Source organism: Pristis pectinata, chromosome 24 (assembly GCF_009764475.1).
Source record: "Pristis pectinata isolate sPriPec2 chromosome 24, sPriPec2.1.pri, whole genome shotgun sequence".
Taxonomy (NCBI): Eukaryota; Metazoa; Chordata; class Chondrichthyes; order Rhinopristiformes; family Pristidae; genus Pristis; species Pristis pectinata.
Genome location: NC_067428.1, coordinates 29114191 through 29132937, shown reverse-complemented (window position 1 = coordinate 29132937; position 18747 = coordinate 29114191). Strand labels below are relative to the sequence as shown.

At 40.9% G+C, this 18747-nt stretch overlaps 1 protein-coding gene across 2 annotated transcripts in view; it reads left to right on the top strand.

Annotated features, from left to right (window-relative positions):
• plekhj1 (pleckstrin homology domain containing, family J member 1) overlaps window positions 1-18747 on the top strand; it is a 26397-nt gene extending 7650 nt beyond the window's left edge. Inside the window, exons 2-7 of one of the 2 annotated variants that reach the window (XM_052038191.1) lie at window positions 1004-1071; window positions 1884-1950; window positions 8995-9085; window positions 10340-10403; window positions 15600-15690; window positions 18652-18747. In XM_052038191.1, the coding sequence (XP_051894151.1) occupies window positions 1004-1071; window positions 1884-1950; window positions 8995-9085; window positions 10340-10403; window positions 15600-15656 (347 nt within the window). In that variant the 3' untranslated portion in view covers window positions 15657-15690; window positions 18652-18747. Of the gene's footprint in view, window positions 1-1003; window positions 1072-1883; window positions 1951-8994; window positions 9086-10339; window positions 10404-15599; window positions 15691-18415 lie in introns of both variants that reach the window. The other variant, XM_052038190.1, reaches the window with a different exon arrangement.

The following is an 18747-nucleotide window of genomic DNA, read 5'->3' as shown; positions in this document are numbered from 1 at the left end:
AAGGATTGCTTTAATACTCAAATGCATATTTATTTCGAGGTGTTACTATGTCCTGTCATGAATTATGACAATAGTGCAGTTGTTGTGACCTGTATCACAGATGCAAATTTCAAAGATTGCAAGAGGTATTCTAATGAACAAATGGGTCTTTAGATTTAGTAGCCATGAGTAAGGTTCACTGTTCTGAATGAACTTCAAATTAATTATGACAGGTAACTTGGGCATCATTGCTCATCAATGATCTTTTCAAAATCCAGAGAGACAACACTTTGTGATAGGTGAGCAAAGAACATCGGTGCTGTTCTGATCAGACCTAATTTTACATTGAGCTTGGTGCAGGAGATACAACTGTTTATTATATTTAGTATTTGAATGAACAACTTTCATATTCTACAAGTTCCTGTCAAACCATTTAAAGTTGCCACTATTATTAGCCACTGTCTCCTTGCAGCTGCTATGTATTGCTACTTTCAACTGGGTTAACTGTAGAATTAAATATGTGTCACATATACTTGTAGCCTCTTTGAATTCTGCAGCAATTTTTACCCTCAAATTACAGTTACCTTTAAGTGTCTGAAAACCTTGTTGTTCCTGACTTATACATCTCAGAGCAGTTGGTGCAATGTTTATCTCCTCATCCACCCAAATATTTGAGCTAGCTGCACCATAATGTTAGATGAGGAGCAACAATTGATCTGCTGGAAGAACTCAGCAGATCGAGTAACATGGGGGGTGGGGGGGAGGAATTATCGACATTTCATCCTGATGCAGGGTTTCAGCCTAAAGCATTGACAATTCCTTTCCTCTCAGAGATGGTGCTTGACCCCTGAGTTTTCCCAGCAGATTGTTTGTTGCTCCAGATTCCAGCATTTGTGGTCTCTTTTGTCTCTCTTCTACATGAGGATGTTCAAATCAGTAATATCTTGAACTAATGTTTTTGGAACCAAGATGGGCAAAGAATTAAGAATGTTTCTGGTAATATTTGCATGTTCCTTTTATTCAGCTGCAAAATGTCGGCTAGTGAAACTAGTTGTCAACTTCCTTTTCTACTTCAGAATTGATGAAGAGGAGGTAAGACTGCTTTAAAGTTTAATTAGTATGCAGATCACTTGTCACAGTTCTATCCATGACTTCATAACCCGTCAGAAAGCCTCCAGCGATGGCACCACAAATACACGACTTCTTCAGCAGAAATGTTTTGCTGCCTGTTGACACTTTTAATTAAAAGAAAATTGCATGATGTCACCCAGCCAGCTTTATTGTAATCCACGTTCTGGACAATGATGCCTTTGAGGTTTTTCATGATTATTTATCCAGCCTACCATCATTTCTCCATAATTTTCCAATTCACCACTCCTGTTATCCTTCTCATTCTGGTTGCATCAGGTCTCCTGAGTGCTTCATAACCTCAGTGCCATCCTTGCTCTGTCACTGTAAATCCTCTGTGCTACTGCAAGTTCGCTACATCAGTCCACATGTGGATATCCCCCTCCCAGCAGCTCTTCAATGGCATAACATCATTCTTGAGAGCACAAAATATATCCACTTCTTTAACATTTTGAATGTTTTGGTCAATCAGTTGTGTCCATGCAATAGTCTGGAGATGTTTAGCTGAATATAAAACAATTTATGGCCTGTCTTTTATTAAGATAGAAACAAAGGAAAATGTGTTTAACTACTGACAATTTTCCTGCTTGTCGTGCAGTACAATTCAGACCAAACTTTCATAAGTATTTAAAATCTTGATGTAGCAGATTATTCATTTATCCACTGATTTTGCCAGCTGAACAGGAGTGGGCACGTTGTCAACAGGGAAAGAGTAACTGTTTTGGAAATTCTGTATTGAAAAACGTGTTAATATCCTGATGTTATCTATTTACCAGCCTGTTGGTGCCTTATTACTTGAGCAGTGCAGAATCCAGAAGGAAGATGACACTGGCTTCTCATTAGGTAACTTGAGTTTTACTTCTATTTTCTGTTAGTAATAACTGCAGATGAACTTGAATAATTATTAAATTCTGTTTTGAAATGTGATGTATATTAATGTGGTTATTGAATATAATCTACAGCACCAAAACAAAATATTGGACTGCACCAGTCTATGCTCGCACTTGTGTTCCTCCCAAGCCATCTCCTGTCTGTCTTCACCTAACTCCATCAGCCGAACTCTCTGTGCCTTTCTCTCTTATTAACCCACCTTGGCTAAATTTTTCTACATTGTTTTGCCTGAACTTCACTGTGTGGTAGTAAGTTCCATATTTTCAGATAACTTATTAATTATGTCTTGCATTATAAGTACAGTCATGCCAGTTCTAATCTCTCCTGTTACCATGAATACTTGATCTGTTTCCCTATCAGATAGTGAAGTAGCAAATAATATTTGTTGTTCCACTTTCTATGTGTTTGTAGATCGTTTCTTTTTCTTTGTATCTTCAGTTCTCGTGCTCTCCACTGCTGCTCATGTATTTAGCATAAGCTTTCCTTGCCTTCCATTTTGCTTATCTTTTTATTAAATAATGTCTCATTAGCATTTATATAAAATAAAACCAAAAAGGGCTTAGCAGGTTAGACATCATCTGTGATGAGAGAAACAGAACTGACAGCCTGGAAAAGAGAGAAAAGAAGTGTGTTTTAAATTGCAGAGAGTGAGGAGGGCTGGAGAGAACAAAGGAATGTCTTTGATAGACTGGAGACCATGGCTGTCCAGCTGACACACATGCTGTTGATGTCATTTATCAAAGAGCTAATCAGAGGATTAATCATTGCTGATCTCTGTGGATCAATGTACAAGGACAAAGAGGAAAAAAAATGCTGGAACTGTGAGATCCAGGATATCGTGGTTACAAGTAATCTGAAATAAATGCGAATGCTAGGAAATGCTCGAGATCAGGCACCATCAGTAAGGAGAGAAAAACAGAATTAATGTTGTAACCGAACACGGTCTTCTGCATCTCATAATTCCAGTGTTGTTTTGTTTGCTCTCTGCTGCCCGTATTCATCTCCCTCTTTTTGCATTCCTTCAGACGGATCAAGTGTAACATACCCAAGCATTCATCGCCCTCCTTCAGATGGCATCAACTGCATCTGTGTCACCTGGACAGCCTTGGTCCGAACCCTATCACAGACATCCCGTTTTCTACAACCCACTTTCTGTACCTTGTTTCTCACTTCTCCAGTTCTGATGAAAGATCATTGACCTGGAACATTAACTGTGTTTCTTTCTCCACAGATGCTACCTATACCTGCTAGCCTTTGAATTTTCTGTTTTTATTTCAGTTTTCTAGTATCTGCAGCATTTTGTTTTCAATTAATATATTTTATGATTGTTGAAGCAAATATTCTTCTTGCAGAGTATTTGAAGTGCTTCTGTCCTACCTTGTTCCAATAAGTCTAATTTTAATTTTCAAGTACTTTTTTTTTAGAACTCATGATTAAAATATTCAGATGTATTACTCTGGTCTTTGTCATACTTTTATTCTTTTCCATTTATTATCGTAATTTGAACTACTTTGTGATCACTATTGCCCATGCTTCTCTTGCTCTCTGGCATTTACAGCTTACTAGGAACCAGTAGTGAATCCTCCCTTGCTGGGCTTTTTGCATGAAGATTCTATACATGTGGTAGGATCTCCATTCCCTATCCTCCTTTCCCTGCTTCTTCTGACTAATTTTGAGCAATAATTTCCTTCATGATTAACTTTATTGTTTCTTAATTTATTTTTATATTTCATATTCAGAATAATCAGTGCACTTGCAGAACTCTTTCGATAGAGTTCCTCACAAGAGATTATTAAACAAAATTAGCACATGGGATTGGGGATAATATACTGGCATGGAATGAGCATTGGTTAATGATAGAAAACGGAGGTTGTGACAAGTGGGGTTCTGGGGTCAGAATCTGGTTTATTATTACTGACGTATGTCGTGAAATTTGTTGTTTTCTGGCAGCAGTACAGTGCAAGACAAAAGTTACTATAAGTTACCAAAAAATAAATAAGTAAATAGTGCGAAAGAGGAATAGCAAGGTAGAGTTCATGGACCATTCAGAAATCTGATGGCCGAGGGGAAGAAGCTGTTCCTGAAATGTTGAGTGTGGGTCTTCAGGCTCCTGTACCTCCTCCTGATGGTAGTAAATGAGAAGAGGGTATGTCCCAGATGATGAGGGTCCTAATGGTGGATGCCCCTTCCTTGAGACACCGCCTCTTGAAGATGTCCTCGATGGAGGGAAGGGTTGTGCCCGTGATGGAGCTGGCTGTGTCTACAACCCTCTGCAGCCTCTTGCGATCCTGTGCAGTGGAGCCTCCATACCAGGCGGTGATGCAACCAGTCAGAATGCTCTCCATCGTACATCTATAGAAATTTGCATGAGTCTTTGACATACCAAATCTCTTCAAACTCCTAACAAAGTAGAGCCACTGGCATGCCGCCTTCATGATTGCATCGATGTGTTGGGCCTAAGATAGGTCCTCTGAGATGTTGACGCCCACCACTGACCCCTCAATGAGGACTGGTGTGTGTTCTCTCGACTTGCCCCTCCTGAAGTCCACAATCAATTCCTTGGTCTTGCTGACGTTGAGTGTGAGGTTGTTGTTGCGACACCACTCGACCAGCCGATCTATCTTACTCCTGTATGCCGCCTCATCGCCATCTGAGATTCTGCCAGCAACAGTGGTGTCATTAGCGAATTTATAGATGGCGCTTGACCCTAGCCACACAATCAAGGGTCCTGCATGTTCATGATCTATGTCAGTGAGATGAGATATCTTTATTTGTCACATGTACATCGAAACACACAGTGAAATGCATCTTTTGCGTGGTGTTCTGGGGGCAGCCCACAAGTGTCGCCACGCTTCCGGCGCCAACATGACATGCCCGCAACTTCCTAACCTGTATGTCTTTGGAATGTGGGAGGAAACCAGAGCACCTGGAGGAAACCCACGCAGTCACAGGGAGAACGTACAAACTCCTCACAGACAGTGGCCGGATTTGAACCGGGGTCGCTGGCGCTGTAAAGCGTTACGCTAACTGCTACGCTACCATGCCAGTGATCAGGATGAGGGGACCAAGTACAATATATCCAAGGTTGCTGATACTAAGCTGGTGGTAGGTGCATTGTGAGGAAGATGCTGAGAGGCTTCAAGGGGATATTGATGGGTTAAGTGAAAGGATGAAGACATGGTAATTGGAATGTCATTTGGGGAAAATGTGACATTATCCATTTTTGCCAGAAATAAACAAAGGTGGAGTATTTTATTTAAACGGCGAGAGATTGAAAGTTATTGGTGTTCAGTGCAGCTTGGCTGGCCTTGTACAGGAATCACTAAGTTCACAAACAGGTTCAGCAGACAATTCGTCAAGAAAAGGTACGTTGGTCTTCGCTACTATGAGTACAGGATAGCCTTAAGTTTGGCAGTTTAACCAATTTTGAGTCTCAACCCATCAGTGCATTACTGACAAAACTCTTAAAACTATTGGCTTTTCTACCATACATCATAACCAGTTTGGACCTCTAGGTGATCTCCATAAGAATTACTTTATTTTTAAATTTAAAAAAAATTTTTGAGTGAACCGTCAAAAAGCATAAACCCTCCCCACTCAGGTGTTTTGATACTAAAGTATTAAATGTCACACTAACAATTCAAGGTTCACATCAGTTACCACCTTAAAGTTTCAGGGCAAATCATCCAGCAAATTAAAGTCTTGATCAGTTTTGCAATCCCTACCCATAAAGTAATCACAGGAGGAAATAAATTGTATCCACAGTCATTCCTGGAACATATCCCATGTGATAGTAAAGGGTTTTACTGTAAAAAGAGTAAAGGACATAACTTCAATTATTGTACAGCCCTATGAGATCTGGAATATTTGTACAGGTCGTGTCTGCCTATCTCAGGAAGGCTGTACTTGTGATAAGGAAAGTGCAGTGAAGGTTCACCAAACTGATTCCTGGAATTAAAGGGGGGATGGTGGAGTTTGGTCGCAAAGGGTGGTAACATGAGGAGAGATTAAGCAGACTAGGCCAATGCTCTTTAAAGTTTAGAAGAGCGATCATTGAAATGTACAAAATTCTTTGTTTCCCCTGGCCTGTTATCTAGAATCAGAGGGCACCATCCGTCTAAGAATTGGGGTTTCATTAGTCAGGACAGATGGGAAGAAGTTTTGTCAACCCAAGAGGACTATGGAGGTTCAGTCATGGAGTATATTTAAGACTGAGATGGATGGATTTTTTTGGTATTGAGGGATATGGAGTTAGTACAGGAAAGTTTCCTTTTCCTGAAGTAAAGGACCAGCCACAATCTCATTGAATGGCAAGGCAGGTCTGAGGGGGCCAAATGGCCGACTCCTACTGTATGTTTTTATTTCTCTGCCGCCTTAAGTGGCCTGTTAATACCTTTATTTGTGTGATTGATCCTTTATAACCTTATGTGTTTCTGTCTTGAGACACCTGTATTTTTTTTGACTGCTGTGTATTTTCACTAAGTATAACTTTTCTATCTCCCTAACTTAAAATATGTCATACCAGCAGTGTTTAATTGCCAGTGCAGATTTTTGTTTTTCTTCTCTAGCTATCTCTATAGCCAATGTATCATTTAATTTCTGCCTCCAGTTCAGAGACTGATGCTGTATCCTCCTATTTAGATACAGAGTGATAATTAATTTTTCTTTGATTTTTTTTTTTGTCACCATTATGATTGGCTATTGGAACACATTCCCACATGAACAACTTGTGACAATGTTTGCACCATCAGGTCAAGTAACTCCCTGCATGTACAGGGGAAACTTTCTAGAATATTAATCCTCAACATCTTTTCCATTTCCCCGTGGCTGCCTTTGTGGCTTTAGGAGGAGATTGCCTCGTTATATGGTGATTGTGCGAGCAAAGTACAATTGTGGATTAAGACGAACCGAATGGGTTTTACACTGCATTTTGCAGTCAACAAAGAGATCTGTTTTCATCTGGTAGCCTGAGTCTGTAATCATGTACCAACCACATCTTCCTAACAAAGGGGTCTTTTATTTTTGGAAGAAAAAACATTTTGTGCCGTTAAGATGTTTATTTATTTTATTTTTCAGGGAGGCAGTAGTGGGGGCAGAAACTTCCATCATTCTAAAACATGTTCGTTTTCTTTATAGTTGTCCTTGTGTTGATAAGTTATCATTTCAACTGCCACCTGCTTTCAAGAAATATGATTATGTACAAAAAGAATGCACAGAACTTCTGTACAAGCGCTAATGTTCAAGGCTATGGTTTTTTTTTGCTTGCATCTGTGCTGCACCACTATGTGGCTTCTTGTGATTTCAAGTAACCTACAGTTAGTGTTATCATAAAGCTTACTTAAGGAAAGTCCACCTCAAAGAGTGGGTATCTGGCATTAAATTCATAATGTCATGACTTTTTTCTTTAACTGCATAAGGAAAGTAACTCCAAATTTATACCTTTTTCTGTGTCAAATAATAGAGCATTTATATTTAGCTGCAAAATACATTTTATAGAGGGGGCATTTTGCCTCATTTCAATTACGTATTCTTGTATTGTGTTCATTATTCCAGATTACTAGGCCCCTTGCTGCATAGCTCCAGCGACCTGGGTTCAATCCTGATTTCCAGTGCTGTTTGTCTGGAGATTATGCGTTCTTCCTGTGACCGAATGGGCTTGTTCCAGCTGCTCCTGTTTCCTCTCTCATCCCAAAGACGTGCAGGTTGGCAGGTTAATTGGCCACTGTAAATTGCCCCTAGTGGGTAGGTGAGTGGATGAGCACAGGAGAATTAAAATGGGATTAGTGTAGATGGGTGTTTGATGGTTGGCTCAGATTTCATGAGTTGAATCCATGGTGTGACTCTAAATAGAAGTTTTCTCCTCTATTTTTAGTTCAGGGTTTTCATTGGTTTCTATTTGTGTTTGCAAAATTGTTTAATAACTATAAATATTCAGTCTCTAAAATGTGATGTGTATTGAGATCTGTAACAGTAACCTGTGCACATTCAGTCATTAGTTTATTAAAGTTGCCGCTGACCAGTACTTCCCTCAAATAAATGGAGACGAGACTGCAGATGCTGGAATCTGGAGCAACACATGAGATACTGGAGGAACTCTGTATCAGGCAGCAGGTGAAGGGTCTCAACCTGAAATGTCAACTGTCCATTTTCCTCTTTACAGATGCTGCCTGACCAGCATCTCGTGTGTAGCCTCAAACAAATGGGATTTGTTAGTTGTCCACATCTGCATTTTGGAAATTCATACATGGTACTCTTGAAGCAAAGCAGACGACAATTTAGCACGTAGTGCTGATGTGACGTTTTATTGGTTGGAAGAGAAACAGTTTCTCCATGTTGACCTTTGGATGTTTTCTTTTATTCATTAAAACCCAAGGGAATTTCAAACCCTAACTCTTAAAGTATAACAACTTGGCCTGCACATCTTTAAATAGTCAAAGGAAGTAACATTTTTTGAGTGCTGTATAAGGTGCATGCTAATCCTTTGCCACTAAGGATGTACATTGTCAGCAAGTTAATTTTTTTTAAATATAAAACCACCCAATGCTGCTATGGGGTCTGCAGCTTGCCTGTGAAAAGTTCCTGTTGTACAGTTGTCAGCACCATTTGAGACCCTGCTGAGGGTGACTCAGATTTTTTTTTTTAAAACCTTAAATGCAGCCAACTGTTTTCAATCCTGTGGCCATTTTCTTCCCCTATCATAAGTGCAGCTTGATGGAAGAAGGTGGGCACAAGGAGAGAGAATATGGTTACGGTAGAAAAAATATACTTAATGAGGCAAGAATAGGCTGAAGTAACAGGTCAAAGTGTAGCATTTGCTAAACCCAGTATTTCCAACTAACTGATTAGAACTAACTAATTAAGACAAGTGAATTGAGCAGAAAATTTTAGTAATGCTATTTTTTTTCCTGTGGTTGCAAGGCTGAGTGTTGGTGACTATAGCCAAAGAAACTGCATCTTTTAACTTGCTTCCACTATAGTGTTATTATTTGATTACAGCATTTGTGGATGAGCCAGAAAGAAAATATTCATTTACATGTGAAACTAAAGATGAATGTGAAGAGTGGATTGAAGCTCTTACAAAAGCTAGGTATGTAAACACAGTCATTATCTGTTTGCCATCTCCCTTTTTCTGTAGTCTTTATAGCGAGGAATATCTATGGTACCTACAGAAGCCTTCATTAAAATAACCCACAGGTTTATTTTATGAAAGGTGCTCTACACAGAATCTAAAATTACTTTGTGTTTGTTGAAACTAGGTCATCTTAAATTTGCTTAAATTTATTGAGCAGATGCCTCTTCTGACAACTGTGGCATTGATCCACGTCAAAGGTCCTGAGTTTAGCATCATTTAACCAACTCAAAATCTTGTGGTTGGATTTATGATCAACAAAGTTCAGCTAGAATTTGCTGTAATGAATATTGTTGATGCAGGGAAGATCAGTAGAATATTTGAAGTGGTTGGAAGGTTCCTGGGGGAAAAAAATGTTCAATGCATTGGATGTTTTGGTTGGAAAAACTATTTGTTGTTTATCGCACAGAATTAAAATTGGCAATTAATTCTGTGCTCTGACAGTGAATGCAATAGTCTTGACCATGCTGATAATTTCAGGTGATGTATATTTAAAAGAAAGCAAGTCCAGGACTTCTCATTTGTAATAAAACTTGGAAACCCTGGACATGCAGACAAATTTGGAATGTTGAATTTGTTAGTTTGCTCCACTGTTGGACTCCATGTGGAATCTCTTGGAGCGCCACCTTGCAGGGATTCACTGGCATTTGCAGTGTGGAATCGGCTCTTTGCTTGGCATAGGACCACAGACCCAACAACCAATGATTTCAATAAAGACTGTAGGACTGCAGAGGGGAAACGAGTTCATTATTGATTGAATTTTTAGCAAACTCTATGTTTAATATTTTTTAATCCATTTTAAAATACTTGGATTACTTCATTTTTAAATATTTAATTGCTTCTGAATGTCAGACATTCAGAGACATTTTTCTCTTTTGTAGCTTTGACAGCCAGCAAAGCTGGAGGTGCTGCATTGCCAGCTTTCAGTTTTTGTTGGGGTAAGACTTCCTCGGTGCATCATGGGGGGTTCATGCTGCCACTCGGACTGTGTTGTCAAGTCCAAGATGCTTCAGACCAGTAAAGTAAGCCCCTTCCATCCTGAGCAGTTTAGGAACAAGAGTGGGGTGACCGAGGGCAGAGATGGCGGACCTGTGGAAACTAGATTTGGTCCAAAGCTTTGGGTATTAAAAACACTTGGGGGAATATATAGTTCATGTTTGAATCTCAATATTTTTGCTTTTATAGATTTTAATCATTGTTTTTGTTTTACAGCTACGAGTACATGCGGCAAAGTTTAATATTTTACCGAAATGAAATTAAAAAAATAACTGGAAAAGTGAGTTTTCAGAATGATTCGTTACTATTCAAAATCTATTGAAATCACAGCACTGAACATTACGGTGCAAGATATCAAGAAGTTTATTTTAAATTCTTTTTTGCTGTTCATTTAACTTGGGAGAACTGCAGGATTAAACTACTCACAATTCTACAGGCTCCATGCAATCCAGAAACATTTTTCTCCACAATCTCAACTAGATTACAGTTCTGTTGGCACTTCAATTTCTGGTTGGTTTGATTAAAATTTGGAAGTTTGGTGAAAGTTGTTAATTGATGAATGACTGTTTAAATTACAACAGTAACATTGGGAGTTTGAAAATGTTCATGGTACAGAAGGTAAACATTCGACCTGTCTTGGGTATGTCAGCTGTCTGTCTCGTTATCTTATATCTTCGGGGGTGGGGGGGGTGCGTGGAAGGTACTAAAGTATTTAAAGTTTGAATGTGAAGCTAATTTTCCCCGTGCAGGCCCTCCCCAGGTTAAAACAGGGCTCTGTTCCTGTGATCTGTTGAGTCCCGGACAGTTCAGAAGTCAGAAATGCAGCCGCGAACAGAGTTCCCACCTGGTAGAAGGTGCCTGCAACCCCATAGCAGCCGGCAAATCTGTCCCACCAGTCTACCAAATGCTTGTTCATATGTATAGGCTGTACATAAATCAGGCATTGATAAGCTGGGGAGGACCTGTCCTTATTTTGTGAATCACTCACTTGCATACACATGGGAGCAGGAGAAGACCACTCTTCCCTTCCAGTCTGTCCTGCCATTCAACAGTTCATGGCTCATCTAATTAACCTTAACTCTGCACTCCTATCTTCACTAACCCTTCACAACACAGCTTCTCAAGACTCTTATCCAAATCTGCCTTAAAAATATTAAGGCGCTGCTTCTGCCACACTTTGAGGAAAATATTTTAAAGATTCCCAGTCCACTGAGGGGAAAGACTATGCCACATCTCAGTCTTCAGTGGGCAACCACTTGCTTTGAAATAGTGACCTCCACCCCCCCCCCCCCCCCCCCCCCCTCACCGATTCAGATTCTCATACAAGAAACAGCCTCCACGTCCACCAATCTTAAAGATCTTTTTGATTGAAATTTATTAGTCCCATGTACATCGAAACACACAGTGAGGAAACCCACGCAGACACGGGGAGAACATGCAAACTCCTTACAGACAGTGGCCAGATTTGAACCCAGATTGCTGGTGCTGTAAAGCGTTATGCCAACCGCTACAATACTGTGCCTGAAGAACCCCCCTCACTCTTCTAAAGACGTCAGATACAAACCTAACCTGTCCAGCCATTCCTCAGAGAACCCGTTCATTTCTGGCATCGGTCTAATTAACCTTCCCTGGATTGTGTTCAACACACTTGCCTGCTGGAGTAGGTAAATACTGTACACAGTACTCCAGGTGTAGACTTAACATGCCCTGTATCATTGAAGCATAACCTCTCTACTTCCGTTGCTTTTGCAATAAACAACGTCCTGATAGCTTTCCCAATTACCTGCTGCTTCTGCCTGATGCCTTTTTGCAAATCATGTGCTTGGACACACCGAGCCCTTTGCATCTTGGAGATTAGGCATCTCTTGCACTTAACAAATATGCTATTTTAACTGCCAACATAGATAATTGTACATATTCCCCCATTACACTTTTTGCCAGATCATTTCCCACTCCCTTAACCCATTTTCCTTGCGTCGTAGAGTCATACAGCGCAGAAACAGGCCCTTCGGCCCAACTGGTCCATGCTGACCAAGGTGCCCATCCAAGCTGGTCCCATAACCTTCTAAACCTTTCCTATCCATGTACCTGTCCAACTCCCCTTCTCATCACACACCAACCAACTTGATCCACGTTGTTCCTTCACTGTTGCTGGACGCCGCCCTCAATGTGACTGAGGGTGCACGTTCACCCCACAGGAGGGCACTGCTATTGTGAGGCAACAGGATATGGTCCATAAGTACTAGCTTGCCTTTATACGGAGCATTGGGCAGCTTCATGGAGCCAATTTGCCTTGCAGACAACCTGTTGAAATGGTATTGATGGAGGGATAGAAACTGGTCACAACAGTACCTTGCACCTTTCAGTATCGTTACCCTACCTATCTTTTGTGTTATCCACCAAATTTAGTAAACTGTATCTTTGCTTTCATCCTAGTCATTTATATATATATATAAAAAAATTGAAGCCCAGCATCCAGCCCTGTGGCGTACTATTTATTACATCGAGCCATCCAAAATAACTCATGCCCCCTCCTCCCTGTTATTCACACCAGTATGTTAGTACATCAACCATATGGTACATTGAGCAGACTGGGTGGGCCGAATGGCCTAATTCTGCTCCTATGTCTCATGGTCTCATCTGATTTCCCCCTTGTGCATAACACGTGTTACTTCTTCATGTCGGTATGCTGGGCCCAACCTTATACCACATACACGTTCTGTAGCTTCTCCCCAAGCCCCACAGGTTGCTCCACCCTTTGCACAATGCCCAGATTCTACTTGTAGACTCTGGTTGGGTTTATTAGCTGGCAGATTTGCCCGTTTTGAGGGTAGTGTAGAATTTAGATGTTCCACATCCCTTTAGCAAGGCTGTCCCCATTACTTTAATAAGCCTTATGTATTCTACTTACTACTACCATTGCAGCTCTGAGCTGTTAAAGGAAGTTACCTGTTTGTAGTTTGTCAGTAAGTCAGTTTGCATTACCTTGCATGGTGAATGTTGCTTTGTGGTTATTTCACCCCAGCAAAAAAAAATTGTCTCTGATTATTTGGGTAAAGCTCCCCTCCACTGAATTCATTGGTACAGTATAAGCCAGGAGGGCTCCTGTTTAGATCCACAGTTGTTGATTGGTAGGAATGTCACATGGAATTTAATACTTCAAGGCTAGAAAAATCTATTTCCCAAATATCAATTACAAACTCATCGAATGTCTTCACTGCAGACTTATTGAACAAAATCTTCAAGAAGTCAAGGCAGTAAAAAAAAATTGAAATACTGTGGAGAAACTCACTTGGTCGGGCATCGTGTATGGAGAGGAAAGAAAACAGCCGTGTTTAAGGTGAATGACCCCCTTCAGCAGAACAGGAGGTGGTCAGTGATGCAGGCATGCAGGAAGAACAGAACAAAAGGAATGGCGATGAAGGGGATAGAAGGCAGGAGAGATTAAATGATAAAGTGGATGTTAGAAGGCAAAAGTGAATAGTAATGGGGCAAGTCAAGAGTCAAGCTGTGTCTACAGTGCATATAAATAGGGAAAATCAACAACTACTTTCCAAAAAAACTAGGAAATAGTTTAGACGGAATTGGGAGAATTTGTAATGGGGAGTAAGGAAATGACATAGAAATTTGCATCTGTCTTCACTAAAGACAACACCTACCAGATATGTTTAAGGATCAAGCGTCCAGCTAGAATGAGGAACTGAACAAACTAAGTATTGGTCAAAAAATAGTATGAGGAAGTTGATGAGCTTCAAAGCTGATAAATCAAGTTTTTGGGATTTATGTCTGAGAGCTTTGAAAGAGGTGGCTTTAGATGCTCAGGTTATCGTCTTCCAGAGATATTTAGATTCTGGGATTGTTCCTGTGGATTGTTGGGTAGCAAATGTAACCCTGCTGTTAAAGAAAGGAGAAAGAGGAGTCAGGAACCACAGACCTGTTAAACCAACGTCAGTGATGGGGAAAAGCCTTGAATGCTTTCTGAAAGTCCAAATGCATTAGTTCAACTGGCTCACCCTTATCTTTTCTGCTCATTACAATCTCAACAAATGCCAATAAACTTCCTTTCATAAATCCATGCCCAATCCTACTATTAATTTCCAAGTGCCCAGTTTCCACTTCCTTATAATAGTTTGTGTTTTCCCGACTGACTGTGTCAGGCTAACTGGTCTGGAGTTCCCATCTTTTTCTCTCTCCCTCCTTGTTGAAATAATGATGTTATATTTGCTAGCTTCCAATCTGTGAGGACTGTTGCAAAATTTAGGAACTCTGGAAGATGTTGACAGACTGAGCTGTTTCTGTAGCCATCATTTTTGAGACCCTAGTATGCAGGTCATTGGGTTCTGAGGATTTATCATCTTTCAATCCCATTAATTTCTGCAGCACTAGTACTTTAATAAAACTAATTTCTTTTGAGCTCATTTACCCTATAGAGTTGTGATCCTCCACTAGCTCCCAAGAAGTACAGTGTCTCCACCATTTCCTTATTTCCCCAGTAGTAATTTATTTTCTCTCTGTCTCTAAGGGAACCACTAACTTTGTTAATCTTTTCCTTTTTGCATATCTATAGAAGCTCCTACAATCTGTTTTTTGTTTCTTGCTTGTCTGCTCTTGTATCCTACCCTTATCAATGTCTTGATCCTCCTGAGCTGAATTCTGAAGTTCTCCACTCTCCAGGGTTGTTTTTGAAAATGTTACAAGCCTTTAACTTCAATCCAATACTATCTTTAACCTTTGCTGGCCATGACTGGACCATTTCCTATGTTTATTGCTTTAAGTGGATATAAATAACTTGTAAACTATATATATTTTTAAAAGTTAGCCATTGCTTACTTGTTATCATACCTTATTAATGTAGTTTCCCTATTTACCTTGGCTAATTCACAACTAGTGCTTTCATTTAGGTTTAAGACCATGGTTTCTGATTTGAACTAAATAGTTTCCAGTCTTCACACAAAATTCTATCACATTGTGGCCACTGTTCCTTAAAGGCCCCTTAATGATCAGAAGCTGTATTTGATGGATCCGTCACACAAGTAGCAGAAGTATGAGGGAGTGATGGGCTAGATTTCAGAGAATAGGATTAAATTTGGCTTTGTATTTGCCTTCACCATAGCAACTTAAAGTCTGTGTCTGGGCGTGCATGTAAAGAATGACTTTTGGATAAGGGCTTGGGGTGCCTGTGGTTCAATATCAGAATATGTGTGTGGGGAGTGGGGGGAGGCAGGAGAAACTCTCCAGAAATAATTCAATAGACGCCCTTCATAGAAAACAACAGAAGCTGTCAGTAGAGAAGTAGAGTTTGAAACAGAGGCCGTCTCGACTGAATATCCTGCTGCTCTACTGTTACCAACCACCTCTTGGAAGTACAATATCCTTTGCAGATTTCTATTCTAGAACAGTGAAATGATGAAGTGAAGCACTGCTGGTGACTGTCCCTTGTTCTTGGAGTAATGCTTGTTCCTGTATCTGACCGCAGGATCCACTGGAGCAGTACGGAATTTCAGAAGAAACAAGATTTCAAACCAGATCGTAGAGACTGTATTTAAAGAGTACAGTGATTTGTGGTGGTAACTATGGATTTTTATCAGCTTTCCAGGTTTATAGGGTCCACCCCAAACACGGAAACAATGCAGCAACTGTAAACGCTTGACCCACCAACCCCCTTCCCACCACCAGTGAGATAGTAAGGAAAACTGGGACCTATTGAATTAAAAAGCAGTAACAAGAAGGTAGGAAATTGGCGCAAAGCAAAGAAACAGCAGTGATACAGTTTTTCAGACTGAAAGTTGGTAGTTAGGAGACTGCAGATTCTGGAATCTGGTCCAACAAATAATCAGCTGGAGGAAGTCAGTGGGTCAGGCAGCATCTGTGGGAGGAAGGAATTGTCGACGTTTCTGGTGGTAGCCCAGCATCAGCGCCGAGAGGGAAGATGCTCAGTATAAAGAGGAGCGGCGAGTGGTGAGACAGGCCCCGAGGTGATTGATGGATTACGGAGGGGGGAAAGATGATGAGAAGCTTGAGCCGGGAGGGGGAGGGGGGTGGAGTTAGGAGACAGAGGCAGGGAGCGAGGGGAGGGTGAAGGCGGCATTGAGCAGGAACACACAGTGCTGGAATGTGGGACCCATTAGGGGAGGGGTGAAGGGCAGATGGAACTTAAACCTTGGAGGGGGAACGAAAATATCTGGTAAACAGCAGTGTCCTGCAGGGCTCAGCGTGGGCACCACATGTATCACTGACGTAAGGGTGCGCAGGGTAAAGTTTGGAGATGGTACGAAGTTTGGCAGTGCGGTAAACAGTGTGGTGTAATAAATTGCAAGAAGACAGTCTGAGGAGACGAGGTAGATAGACTTCCTTACAAGAAGTACATAGTGATAGACTTTGGCAGAAAGAATCAAATGGACTTACTGACAGTTCACAACGGTTTGCAGGAGCAGAGGCAGCTGGGTGTATATGCACAAATCCTTGAAAGTGACAGGACATGTTGAGAGAACAATTAATGAAGCTGATGGGATCTTGGGATTCATAAATAGCAGCATCGTTATAAAACCAGGATAGGTGCACTGAACCTGTATAAACCCTCGTCAGGCCACAGCTGGAATATTCCTTCTGGTTTCATCAGCAGTCTGGGAAGGAATGTGAAGGTCCCAGAGAGGGGGCAGGTGAGAGATTTCTGTTATCAGGTGAGTCTGGGAAAGGTGGGGTTTGTGATCTTGTAGAAAGGATGGTAGAAGGAGCCAGTTCAACAAGTGATATGGATTTTAAATTTGGGATAAAAGGTATAAGGGAGGTGCGAGGCAAGTTTTACGCCAAGTGTAGCTCTGATCTAGAACTCACCTGTAGATGTGAAGGAAGCAGAGTCAGAAGGGGAATGGACGGATGGAAAGCTATGGGGAAAAGAGCTGTGTGATGGACCTAGTAAGATTGGTGCTGCAGGAGGCACTGAGTTGATAGAATGGCAGTCTCCTATATTACAATAGGTCTATGATTCTTCTACAAGTTGATGGCAGCTGTGGCACCCAGGCAGGTCACTCAACACGATGAAGCAATTTTGGCCCAGCCTTTGCTCTCCCAGTATGAGTTCTGAGGTGGGCACTGATAGTGTTGACTATGGGCTAGACGGAAGGTACCCTTGGCTCCACAGTAAGGCTTTGAGGGACAAGTCTTGCTAACACTCAGAACCATTCAGTGATGAGTTGTCTGATTATTCCGAACTAATTTTAGGAAAACATTCTTCCACGTGCTGGGGTCACCTCCACGTACAGGGCCCAAACCCCTCTTATTTTTTTTGGCCAAAAAAAGCTAACAATGTACCAGTGGACTCACTAACTATGCAAGTTGGATATAGGTTGTCCCACTGCTAAATTGGCATAGGATGTGACAGTTATACACATTTTTCTAAAAAAAAGAAAAAGCCCAATACATCATAATTTTCACCACTTACAGCTAAGTGGCAGTGAAGCTGAAAACTTCACCCTGAGTGTTGTGTTCAATTCAGGCTGCCAAGTATTGAGGGTCCGTATAGGCCATGGCCAGAGAATTGAGTTCTGAAAACGAGCTTGTAACTGGAAGTGGGTAGCAAGCTAAAACAAATCAGTGGTATTGAAAGTGTTGGCCAAGAGGATTTCTACATGTTGAACCTTGAATACCAGACATGAGGATAAAGGTACAAACTGACATAAAGTTCACTACTTAATGTAGGAACTTGCAGATATCCAGAATGCTGGGGAAGTAGATGCAAAAATGCTGGACTCATTCCTGAAGCAAGTTGCATATTTTAGATGTACATGGAGGAATGAACAGAGGACAGAATGTCTTCCCTGATTTCTACTTGGTAAGCACATTAAAATTCCAATAATCTAGTATCTGATTGTGTGGAAATCCTGATGGTTCAGCATCTGGCTCATTCCTTGTCATCCACAAACCCATGGGATTGGCACTGTGGGTAGGTTTGCAGTGGGCCAGCAGGGCAGCTGGGGTCTGGTGTGGGCTAGAGTCCAGAGTGCTTATATGTTTCAGCTTGTACAAGCCAAAACTCATCAGGGCCCTGTTTTATCCTACTCCCTTTAAACTCACCAAGTTCACTGGAAAATTTGTACAGTTGTATAACTTTTTAAAAAAAAGTTTTGGGTTTTAATAATATCCAAAAGGCTGGAACATCTGCTAGTCCAGCACCTCAAGTCCCAGGGTGTTAGTTTTACTAGAAATGTTAATTGTTCCAAAACTGAAGTACTTTACTCAAAAATGAGTACTGAGCAAGGGCCTAAAATTCACCCTTTTTTTTCTCTTTTCCAGATTCTGTTGGACCTGCTGCATTTTCTGACTGTTGGGTTTTTATTTCAGCTTTCCAACATTTCTAGATTTTTTTTTAGTAAAAGTGAACTCGTGTGCATGTGGTGTAATGTGGGGAGGTGGTGGAGAAAAGGGTTGGTGTAGGAGTGATTGTAATACAGTCATTGACTGTAAATGGGTTGAATTAGGTGTATTTATATTTTGTACCAATTTAATTTTTTTTTGATGCCTGTATGTAGATACTTGGGGATTTCCTGGACATAGCATGCAGTATCCAGTAGACTGTAACTGTGAACTTCAAGCATTTGTTGGTTGGAATAAAGCATAAATGATGA